The 12587-nt window shown below is 39.3% G+C and overlaps 1 protein-coding gene across 1 annotated transcript; it reads right to left on the reverse strand.

Annotated features, from left to right (window-relative positions):
• Positions 1-1223: 1223 nt before the first annotated feature.
• LOC140539489 (neuronal acetylcholine receptor subunit alpha-10) lies at positions 1224-12404 on the reverse strand. The gene is made up of 5 exons (XM_072662209.1): positions 12344-12404; positions 6037-6182; positions 4925-5079; positions 2668-3200; positions 1224-1972 (listed from the first exon to the last, which is right to left on the reverse strand). The coding sequence occupies exons 1-5, from the start codon at positions 12402-12404 to the stop codon at positions 1224-1226; spliced, it is 1644 nt and encodes a 547-aa protein (XP_072518310.1).
• Positions 12405-12587: the final 183 nt, after the last annotated feature.

Below are 12587 nucleotides of genomic sequence, written 5' to 3' on the forward strand. Positions count from 1 at the left end.
AAGACTGGCAGCTCCCATTCCAATGAATCAGGCTAAAACTAAGTATGGTCTGGCTGGTAAGAAGATGCTCAAGGTCAACTGGCTAATCTGCTTTTAAAGTTGAATTTTCAGTACATGCTGAGGCCTTGTATCTGCAGCTTAAGGAAAACTCTGTAATCAGAAAAAGCAGCAGGACGAATAAGGCCTGTTTGTGCATGTGGTGGGAGATAAATGGGTAAATAGGTTTACATTTTAACAGCAATTACCCCCGCTCTGTGTTCTTCCCGGAAGGCAGGCTCTCTAATTAACCTTATGGCTGCTGTGACAGTACACAGAGCAGAAGGTTATGTGACTCAGTGGAAGGAATTATGAATATTTCACAGGGAACTGTGATGATTTATAGTCAAATTGATCTCAGATTCTCTCCACCTCCTGTTAATATGCAGTTACATTAATTGCTTACTTTATCTTTCTCTTTTTCTTTCTCTGTGCCTCACTCACACACAAAAAGAGAATCAACAGAGACAGATTGTATTGCACCAAAAGCAATACAGTCCTCATATGGAACACTGTGCTTAGGAATATAGATGGTGATGGTGTGTTTCTTTAACCAGGATACTCATATGTAATCTTCTGGTTGTTCCTGAGTTTTCCAAAAGCACCACCAACACTATGACAGCAGTTCTTCCTCATTTGCTCACTTTGCTTTGTTTAAAAAAGACTACAATAAAGTAATCTACAACAAAACATTTATTAGCACCGTACATACACAACACATGTTTCAGCGACAGGTAAACAGTTATGCTATGCTATGAGTCTATATGTCTATACACAGCAAGCCTACTAAAGTAGTAAAGAGACGCTAAGTTTTCATGCAAAAACGGGTAGTTTGTGGACCACCATACCACTATACTCCTTAAAACAGGAACACTATGTTTAACTCCATTCCTCTGTGCCTTTACATACATTTATATGTTATTATTCTTATAGAGGTAGGGTTCCTAACAGTAATATTCAATGTCATTAACAGGTAAAAGGACATAAGCAATTGGGGCAAAAACTAAAATTAATTACAAAAATTGAGCACCTCTATAAACAAAATCGCAGATATTTCTTGCAGTTCAGAGTTATTTGAGCATGACAGTCTTAAACTTGACTCATTTGCTGAGGTTCTCTGAAGGTTTTCTGAAGCGACTTGCTTAAAATATTATAAAACATGTCTTCTAGCAGCTGGCTGGCTGACCTCAGATGGCTTTTCCCATGATAAGCAAACTCATTAGGAAGACCATGATGAAGAAGATCCACATAAAGAAGCGATCCATCACCTTGGCAACTTTACGCCACTCCCCAGTCCGTCTCTGAGTGGATTTCTGGTCACGGTAACAGTTAGCAATGTACTCAATATTCCTCAGCAAAGGTTGATGATAGCACATGCACTGGCCCTTGAAAAGCAACTTCTTCCTTTTCTCTGCCTCCATGCCTCCCACACTTTTAACACTTTCTCCCTCTCTCCCCCTTCCTGTTTCTCTTCGTCCTCCACACCCTCCTACTACTCCTGATAGGTCTCCATGATCAATGTTCACAAAAGCCCCATCCTTCCAGGCACTGAGGCAGGCTGTTGCGTTTGTTTCTAGTGACAGGGTTGGACTCAGGTCATCTTCTGATTCCTCTTTAAGCTCCTTTGGCATCTGAGGATCACTAGCGGTGCTGGCAGGAGCAGCTCCTTGTGTTTTCAAAGCCAGTTCTTCTCCTCTGGCCTGGCCATTGACGGTCCAGCTGGCTCCTCTCTTGGGGGTCGTCTCGGTCGGGATTGTTAGGCAGCTCTCACCCACCTCATATACGAAACAGATTCGGGCCAGGTAGTTCAGAATGAAGCGGCGGGCCCACTCAGGCACAGGCCGTGCCTCAGGACCACAGTGATGGATGTTCATGATGAAGATGGTCAAGGCAGTGGAGGCCGTGATCATGGTCATTGTGGCAATGTAGTACTTCCCTGTGAAGAGAACAGGAGCGCAACAGCAGACTGCATATAGAGCACACAACAGTGAACAGATGCAATCATAAATATCCACTACGAGGACAGGGGATTACTGCTTATTAGGTCCTAAAAGGGCCATTACAATATATTACCTGAATCATTATCGCTTATCAGTGACTGCTCTGAGACTCCAATAATGAGATAACCACAGCTTAGGAGATAAAGAATTATAGCAGTGTAACAGTGCCTAAACCTGGCCTTGGTTGCTTTACCTCTAGACCCTCATCTCTTGAGCTATTACCAATTAATGCTCTGCATTTCTTGCATTAGGTTTACATTTAACTGCACAACAGAGGAAATCATTAAAATGCTATGGTCAACAAAATACATTAAGCTGATAAAATATTGATAAAGCATAGATCAGTTTTAAGAGTATCATATGAAAATGCTAGGGTACATTTGCTCATGCCGAAACAACTAAACTCTAAGTTTTAGTATCAGCAAAAGCAAATGTTGAAGTAGTTTTTTTGAATGGTTTAAAGACAACACATTGCAGTGCAACACCGCATGACACATTAAGCAGATTCTGCAGTAATAAAGATGTTATGTAGCTTTGTATGACACTAAACCCTTAAAAATGATCTTACACTTTAGTTTATACTTTACTTGTCAGGATATATTTTAAAATGAACAAGAATGCAGAATCTCACCAATTAGTGGCACATTCTCAGAGGGTGGCATGCTCTCCGCCACTAACAATTGAAAGACGGTAAGGGCCAGTAGGACTGTAACCCCAAGGGACACTTTTTCTCCTGAATCAGCTGGCAAATAGAAGCCCAGGGGAGCCAGAAAGGAAATCATCATACATGGAATGAGGAGGTTGAAGATGTAGAAAGAAGCCCTTCTCTTCAAGTGCAATGTGTAGGTGATATCTGGATAAGGGTCCGAGCAGCAACCATACAGTATAATATTCTTCTTAGCAGGCATTCCAAGCACTTCCCACTCAACATTCTCCACAAAGTCAGCCAGGTCAGCGCTGTCCATGCCATTGAGAAGGTCCATCTGGTTGCCGTTGTGGGTCCAGGAACCGAAGGTGAGGCGGCACTTCTGGAAATCAAAGGGGAAGAAGGAGACGTCCACCTTGCAGGAGCTCTTGGTGATGGCTGGCTGATCCCACATGATCTGGCCATCATGGCGGATAACCACATTGGTCTCCATGGAGCTGGAGAACTGGTCATCTGCACTGAAGGGTAAAGCGAGGTAGCACAGAAAAAGAACAAAAAAGAAACATTCTCTGAATTACTTTGTTTTAATTATTACCATTTAAAGTTGTTGCAATGACCTTTAAAAATAAAAAAAAGTGATTTCAAGAATGTGATTAATTCAGTACAGTAATGATAAAAGTCTATATCATGGAAAAACAAACAGAAATCTTTTTTTATGTAAAAATGTCTCATTTAGTATGTAAAAACTGCTAAAGTAAAGCAGTCCATATATGGAAACTAAGCTAAGCTTACTTTTAAATTCACTATTTTTGTGATGTCACAAAAACCAAAAGGTTTCCATACATCCACTTCTTTAGTGTACAACAGTCTAAGCCCCACCCATTCTTGTTAAGGTTACAAGGAGTATTTCAGCTTGAACTGCTTTTTGACTTGGGCACAATTACAGGGCAGCCATACAGAACAGACATCATTTATATCCATAACTAGTCTTTAACACACAGGAACATACTTTTTACATAAAACCACAAAAATGTCACACCAGGAGCTTAAGGGAGAAATATAAATCCACTGTGGACTAATTACAGTAAAATAAACACTAATTAAAGATTGATTGAGAAAAAGAGATACTCACTTGCAATGTGCCAACTTTTCAAAGAGGAATGATGAAGCGGAGTGAGAAAATAGGCAGCAATAGATTTGGAATAACCAGTTGATGGACAGTGATGGCATGTGAAAACACAGGTTGCCAGGGCACAAGGAAGACTAGCAGAAGTTCCAACTCCTCTGGTTTTGTCTTCACTATGTCAATTTCTGTATTCTAAAAGTCATCCTTTAATTCTTAGACATAATTCTCGCTCACTAAGGTTGATTTCCAGTAACTTAACAACACACAGTGTGTCTTATGGAGTCATATTTTGTATAAAGTACCCTGCATAAATATTACAGTTAGAAAAACAAAAGCTATAAAAACTAGATCACTGCATGGGGATTATGGTGTGATCATGTTCATGTTTTACCTAAAATGTGCCCTTTTCTTCTTTGTTTATTGTTCCATAAATAAGCATATAATATATGTATTTGGCTTTTATTTGCCTGTAACAGGTATTTGGATAAAGACACTCCTTTGTCCAGCTCCAATTGGTTCAAAAGTTCAGAAATTCTGATTTTTTTCCAACAGCTGCATAACCTCTTCTGTGAGGACAGATTAAGTGTTGTTTACGGAGGATTTTAAATTCACTTCATTGTTTTGAGTTATAAATAGAGATGTCAGAAAGCTGTAAACAACATCAAGCATTAGTAGAGAATAACCCAGTCTGGCATAGTCATTGGAGAGATTTATTTTGCACTCTGCCTCACTTGTTCTCCTTTGAGAGGGATTTGCAATTCAGTATCCAATCCTTCATGCCCTTCTGCAAAGCTCTTGCCTAAAATAATTATTTGTATCAAGGATTAAATGATTTCTCCACACCTGTTTTAGCACCTGTGCATGAATCTCCCGCAGCTATAAAAGCATTATTATTTATCTACTATCTATTATTTATCTACAATACAACTGTGCAGGGCCATGAAAGACATAAATGGATCAAGTCACGGGACACTCCAGTAAACAGTTTAGGATAGTGTCCAGCTTGTGTCCATGGCACCACCAGGGTAAAAAGTGGTAGGAGATGAGGGTGGGTGTAGAGAGTGAGATGGGCAGGCAGAGTAAAAATCGATGAAACTCAATACCGGTCCGACCTACTTGTTATATAGGACTATATCTGGTCTCCATACATAACTACTAGGTATACGGATGGTATCAAGTCCATCGTAGTCCGCCTTATTCCAAGTGAGATATGCATCAAACCAGACCTGACGAATCCACAGGTACGTGGTGAGGATCTGGTTCCGTTCATCCTGAGGCAGAACAAGGGAAAAAACTTTTACAATAATAAAAGTAAAAGTAATTCCTAGAAACCGTCTCAACTTACTTTGATTTCAGTTTGATCATTTGATTCAATGCACAAAAATGGCATTTTAAAATGAATTTCAGTCACAACATTTAACATCATTTTATGCACTGCCTGAGAGAACACTTCAGATTTGATCCAACATGTATTTTGGTATTTTGTAGGTTTGGACTTAAATTGGTCAAAATCTAATAAAACTCTATAATGTAACAGCATGCAAAATAATGAAGTACAGTGTCTTGACTGTAATGTACTAGCATTTAAAACCTAATTACCGGCTATTATTACATTACTTCAATCAGTTTAATTTATACTGACAATAGAAAGGGAATTCAAACTTTTTTGTGAAGTAAAATTAGTCAAACAAATTAAACATAATGTATTATTTTACTCTAAAACATGCAACAGTTATTGGCACTGGTGGACACTCTTGTATAAAATCTAACTGCACATACCTCTGTGTGAAATATAATTTATTTACACTTCATGACCCATGAACATGAACAATTAATGATAAATGGGCCCACAGAAATGGTCTTAAATAGCCTGGAATTGTTTTTACATAAACATACATTCAATTTGTACATAACATACATATCCACTAACTATTGCAGCGGTCATACCAGGGTACTGACCATCCTCTCACCGGAATACCTGTAACGTAAGCTGAGGATAAAGTAAGGTATATTCTCATTACTCATCCAGCATTTAAGAGAAGACTCCATACAAACTAAATGCAGAAGTATCAATACTTGTGTTTAATGTTTAAATGATCTATCAATAAAAGGTTATGTTTCTCTCTCAATTTCAGTGAAATTTCCTTCGCGTATCTAATTCAGCCAGGTACTGTTTTGTTTTACCTGGGGAGTGGAGTGTGACAGATAGATGTATAGTGTACCATTACCATATCGATGATTTGGGACAGAGTGATCTGTAAGGTGACGTTAATGATGTTGTCCGTGTCCTCCACCGGCCTCAGTGCATTGGTGTAATTAACAAATAAGTCCTTCAGCAGCTTGTTTGCAAACCGTCCCTGAGCACTCCAGCATACTGCACAGAGACAGAGAGAGAGTGATGACAGCTCAACTGCTCTGCTTGAGAAACTGTGTTGGTGAAACAGTCAACTGACCAAAGCAGAACTGCGATAGGCTTAATAAATACACTTTTGATACAGCTGGACAAATGTACACTAAGGAATGGAATCAGTTTGCATTTGTTCAATATCATTGAACACCATTATTTCTTTAATGAGATGTGAGGCTGGTGATGGAATTGATTCATGATTGCTGAAGGCGAAGGCCAAGAATCTGCGTCGCCTGAGCGATTTTTCCATTTCCCCTTACTGCAGGCTGTCTCGCCGCACAAAGCCTAGTGCAGTTACACGGTATAACAGACAACAACACTGCAGACCCTTTTGCAGGATGAGCTACCTTTCACAGATCTTTAAGAAAATGTTTCACTGCCAAATTGTACTAAAGGAAGGGCAGTTTGTATTAAAGAATATAAGTAGGATGTCTGCAAAGCCATGTCTTTATATTTTTTTAATGTGGCGGCATAGCCATTCATTACTTGACAGTACTCAGCATAGCTGTTATTAACTGTAAACTAATGTAACACATCTAAGCAGTGTGTATCACCCTGTATAAGAAATACACTGTGCATTACACATTAGTGTAATAGAGCACATAAAATAGGCTGCTTCTACTTGCTTATCTGCTCATTAATAGCTGGCTTATTGTCACATAGTTGTTTCAGGCTATAAACTTTGCAGGATCTGACTGGCAGTTCAAGGTGGCCTGGTGCCAGGCTAGGGCCTGATGAATGAGGGAACTACTAGCACACTTTCTCTGGCACTTTGCTCGAGTGCTGCAATCACACTCCAAAGTCTAAAGCACTTTTTGTTATTACCTCCAACCTATCCAGACTATCCTTCACAGTGGGTGTTGCTAAATGCTACTCTTTTATAGTGCTCCTCTAGTTTATTTTCCAGCTGCTCATACAGTGAGTAACGTGATTTCAGGAAAAGAAAGATGGTTCTAGATCAGCATAGAAAACAGAAGTTACAATCCATGAAAATTAATTTGACCTGGATTTCTGCACTGATTACTAATAAAATGCAGATTGATTGTTATCTCACAGTATAAGTCACAGTTATAAACAAGCACATTGTAACTAAACTAGTAACATTCAGCAGTTTTATTGAACATGTTACATAAGCACAGTGCTGGCTAGAAAAAGTAAGTAAACCCTTTGAGGAGGAATTTGGACCATTCCTCCCTGCAAATGTGTTATAGTCAATATTTCTGAAATGTCTTGCATGGACAGCCCAATTCAGGTCATGGGGTAAAGATCAGGACTCTGACTTGGTGCTTCCAAAACACAAATATTTTTTCTTTTTTTAAAACTTTTTAATATCTAGTTGATTTATATATGTGCTTTGGGTCATTGTGCTGTTGCATTACTCAACATCTCTTCAGCTTGAGGTCATGGACCCCTATAATCACCTGTAATATGTTTTGATGCACCTTGAAATTCATTGTTCCCTTAATGTTCGTCTCCAGGCCCTGAGGCAACAAAGCAGCCCCAAATCATAATGTTCCCTACACCATGCTTCACAGTTGGGATGAGGATTTGTATTGGCGTGCAGTTTCTTTTTTCCTCCAAACATAGCACTGTATTATTGTGCTGAAACATTTCACTTTTGGTTTCATCTGTTGATTGAACATTTTCCCTTCTATAGGTCAATTGCTCCTACTCTTGGATTCTTTCTCACCTCTTTTAGGATTTCCTGCTGTGCTCTTGGAGTGATCTTAATCAGACCCTTACTCACTGAGAAAAGAGCCATAAAAAAGTAGACAGACCCAGGTCTGTAGCAACGCTTTAGTAAGCTTCATGTGTTTTTAGAACGTGTCTTTTGAGGTCTTCTGAAAGTTGCTTGCATTAAAGTATGGTTTATTCCACCCAGTCTTACCTGGGAAACACAGATTTGTGAGTTACCAGGCTTTGTGTGCCTTTGTTAATTTTAAAACCCACCCTCCCAATCTCACCTATTTAATTAAAACAATTCTTGTGAATTAGCTCTAGGAGAGCTAATTCCACTAAACAGAGGTTCCCTGCACAGTGGATGTTTAATCAATGTGCTCAAAAAAAAAAAATACATGGACAGTAGTAGTAAGTGTTTGTGTTATTAATTTGATAACATCATGTTTGTCTATATTGTGACTTGATAATGATAAGATCACCTTTTATTAGTAATAAGTGAAGAAATGTCAAAGGGTTCACCTACATCCTCTTGCAACTGTAACTGGAAAGATGCTAACACTTACTACAGCAGCAGAGCACTAATGAAGTAGCAGGTCCACTCATTTACTCTACTGCTCCCTGGAGCTCAGGACTAGTGTGCTCAGCTCTTTTTTCCCCAAACATCAGTTCAGGGACAAAGCAAAACACCATACACTGTAAAAAAAAAGACACTGTACTAATGTGTGTGGGGGTGGGGTGGCCAGAGGCACACTAAGAGAATAGATTAGGTTCAAAATTCATATTTTAACATTTTATTCTATTTATTGTTATCATTGTATTGTATTACTGTGCTGTATTGTGTAACTGCTACTGGCTGTTTTTTTCCTTTTTTAAACATCGGATGCATATTTCATATCATTTTGACAACAAAATCTAGTTCCACATAAGTGCTTTGAGATTTCCCTTCTTCTCTGAAATGTACCATTGTTTGGACAGTGATGAAAATGGTTACTTACCATTTTACCAAGATCAAGGTAACTAGATCTAGGTAACTAAATCCAGTTTTTATAGGATGGTCACTTTCTCTTGTCTCTTGTCAATTAGCACAGACAATAATTTTGATGTATTGTTGTGTACTTCATGTTGGCCAGATCATTGAGAAATCACAGTGATGCCATATGCATCTGCGTCTGTGATTTTAAGGCCTCGCTCTCTTTGATTGGGTAGGAGCCGGCAGTTAGCATTATCCACCAAGTGCGTTTAGCTGTGCAATGTTAGCAGCAGTTAGGAAAGATGCATTGCTGGCTTCATGTGACTCAGAGGAAGTACATGCTAGCCTTCATGCTCACATCACTGGTGGTAGGAACATAAACTCACTCAGATTTCTTTTGCATGAGTATCAGTAATTTTGAATTGGTGTTATATAGTCCTGCATGTCAGGTTAATTTCTGTTTATGCAGAAATCAAGTATATTGAGTAAAAAGGTTTTCAGTTAGAGATTTAAAGTAAGTATGATCCTCCATGGTAAATGGTGGCACAGCGCTGCGTGGCAGAAAGAGGTTAGGATAAAAATTCTTAAAGCCTTCCTTTAAGATAAAATCCAAATTAAGATATATTCCAAATTCAGAAAACTGAAATTGTGGGTTACAGGGCTCCTACTGTTTGTGCAGTCAGATCTGGCCAGGGTTATCCAAAAGTATCTTAGCACGAAGATGCTCTCTCTACCAGTTAAGATAACAATGCTTTTGACAAACTGGGCCATGTGCTTGTAAGAACCGGGATGAACAGATGTAGCTTTTCTGCACCCATGCTCCTCTCAAGTTTTCTGCCTTCATGGATTAACTACAGCTGTATTGTTGTTCATTGGCCCAAATAGCATTATGTGACTCCATTATATTTGGAACACTGAATATTAACACATCTAGATGGGTGAAACGTTCAAAAGCTGGGAAGCTCACACTACGGAAAAACAAATAAATATAGAAGGATTTTGTTCACACAGCGTTTTAGGGGTAGTTGATCTTCACAGTCCGCAGAAGCAGGTATTACTCCTTTGGGCAGTTCTTCACACTCTGAAGTTCCACAGCACTGCACAGGTTAGACTAAGGGCTCCCCTGCTCCAGCCACTTCATTGAGCTCTTTAAAGACACTCTAATCAGCAAAGTAAATCTTTACTGTCATGATAAAGAAGGGAAACCCTAAAACAGACAGAGATGTAGTGATGACTGTTACACAAGTAACCCACAGATACACTGGCAGTCTTAAAGAATCATTCATGGACACATTTTATGCAGTGAAGTGGAGCAACTGCTTATCCTGCCTTTAGCTAAGTATGACAAAGTTTTGTTAGGCTGTCCTCAAGACTAGAGTATCTACAAAATGTTGATACACACGACACAAAAAAACTATTACTTAAATGTTGTTTTCTGTAATGATCACAGTTTCTTTTTTCCTCCAAACATAGCACTGTATTATTGTGCTGAAACATTCCACTTTTGGTTTCATCTGTTGATTGAACATTTTCCCTTCTATAGGTCAATTGCTCCTACTCTTGGAATTTTTTTCCTCATCTCTTTCAGGATTGTGCTCTTGGAGTGATCTTAATCAGACCCTCACTCATTGAGAAAAGAAACATAAAAAAGTAGACAGAGCCAATGTTTGGACATCACTGACCAATGTCCAAAATAGCACATTCAAACAAAATGCATAGAGCAGCTCAGACATTTTGTCTTGGTGGGCCAAAGCATGTCTGTGGTGAGCTAAGGGGGCCAAAAAGATAATAAAATGTACAATCAAAGAAGACAGGATTAATAACATGTGACTTTGGTGGGGCAAAAAAAAAAAAAATTATATATATATATCTTGTTCACTTTGCCTCCTCTCTCCCAGCCATCGCTCATGCACCTCTCGCAGCTCTTTTTGGGACTTGCATTCGCCTTGCGACCATTGTGCATAGCTCTCCTCTGAGCTGCTGAGCAGAGACCTGCGGCTGTGCATCCTCTGGTCTGCGCTTCTCCTGGTCAGCTAGCGTTACCTTTTAGCCTTTTTAGCGTCCCTTCCATATTCTCCTGAAGGAGACAGTGACTGGGCCTTGATCATGAAGTGTTAGTCTTTTTTTTTTACTATTTTAGTATTAGTTTTCAGGTCACCTTCTACTGCCTACAGAATTGCTTTGCCTGCTGAGATAAACTTCTTGTATAGTGCTTTATCGTGCAGTAGATAACGATCCAAAAATACACCGCCCTGGCAGTCAGAGGAATTCTGATGGCCAAAAAGTGGACAAATTCTTCACTAGCCAAGTCAGTTACTTGATCTGAATCCAATACAGCAAGCAGTTCATATCCTAAAAGCTCTGAAACAAGCAAGAATTAAAAATGGCTGCAGTACAAACTTGTCAGATCATTACAGACAACATGTCAAAGATTAAACGTCTGTTGACATACTTCAGAATACAATTATAAGCAATAATGCAAATTATAAGCACAAACTAAAACTCCCTCCTCTTCTGTCTTTCCAAATGTCACATGCCATGGAATTGGGTGATAGTGTAAACTCAGTAATCCCCACATTTTTAAAGCTGATCATCTGATAAGGGAGAATGATTTTACAGGAATTATTTTAATGAATAAAAGTAGCCTAAAGCTGACCAAACATTTTCGGTGCTCACTGAAGGACTGTACCTATACACAGAGCCCCCTTTCAGATAACTGCACCCCAGAGAAAATTGCAAAACATCCAATGAGCATCAAATTTACAAGATGCTCAAGAACGGCCAGATTCTCTCTTCATATCCTCGGTGGGTGGTTGACCCCAATTATTTATGGAGTAGTTTCCATGCTCCAACTTAAATGCTGTGTATAACGAATAATAAAAATCTTCCCAGTCCAGTCAATAATATGTCTGGACTTAACCTGGTATCACATCCAGTGATCACTAAAAGATATTTAGGGGATATGACTGAACAACACAGAGAGATTGGGAGATTATCCTGCAAAATACTAGCTAGACCATTTAAGGATAAGTGTCCCATGTGCATAGGAGCAGGGATGACGAGCTGTAAGATAAATAAATAAAATAATATATATATATATATATATATCTCAGAAAATCATTCATATGTATATTAATTCCCTTCCTTACCACAATATTTCTTATAGCTAGTCTAATTCATATTTTCTTATCGAGCTACAAAAATTAATAATAATAATAATAAACTTCCGAGTGCGCCTCGCTTGGGTCGAATCTTTTTTTCGCATCCTAATAAATATTAAAGCACAGTTTTATTTAAAACACATGGGGAAACACCATAGGAATACAGTGGAGTTCAGAAACACAAGCGTCCCAGCAGCAGCACCTTCGACTGAACCAGTCATACACTAAACTTTGCCTCAGCATCCCAGCAGCAGCAGCAGCGACCAAACAATGGACGCAGTTGTCGATAAACTCAAAATGAATGCTGTACCGCCTACCTGAAAACATACTGAAAGCGACGAGAACCTGCAGAAGAATCAAGGTGGCCCGTAGATTCATTTTTACTGGTCAGAAAAAGGTAAAGTCGCTCACTCGGCCGCCAGACAGGACGTGCTGCAGTCTTCAGGTATCGCCATAACAACGGCGAGAGTGACCGAGGCAGCGCAAGCTCAGCCTTTAGCTCATCTGCAGTCTGAGGCAACCGGCGGAGCAATCAGCGAGCCCAGAGAACTCCAGTCAGAA

Source organism: Salminus brasiliensis, chromosome 18 (assembly GCF_030463535.1).
Source record: "Salminus brasiliensis chromosome 18, fSalBra1.hap2, whole genome shotgun sequence".
Classification (NCBI taxonomy): domain Eukaryota; kingdom Metazoa; phylum Chordata; class Actinopteri; order Characiformes; family Bryconidae; genus Salminus; species Salminus brasiliensis.

What these genes read in the sequence shown, in the direction of transcription:
- LOC140539489 (XM_072662209.1), bottom strand. Translation starts at nt 12,404, where the DNA reads ATGAATCTACGGGCCACCTTGATTCTTCTGCAGGTTCTCGTCGCTTTC. An exon ending in TGTCCCAAATCATCGATATG is followed by an intron (nt 5,080 to 6,036) that starts GTAATGGTACAC and finishes GTTCTGCCTCAG; the next exon opens with GATGAACGGAACCAGATCCT. An exon ending in TGAGAATGTGCCACTAATTG is followed by an intron (nt 1,973 to 2,667) that starts GTGAGATTCTGC and finishes TTCTCTTCACAG; the next exon opens with GGAAGTACTACATTGCCACA.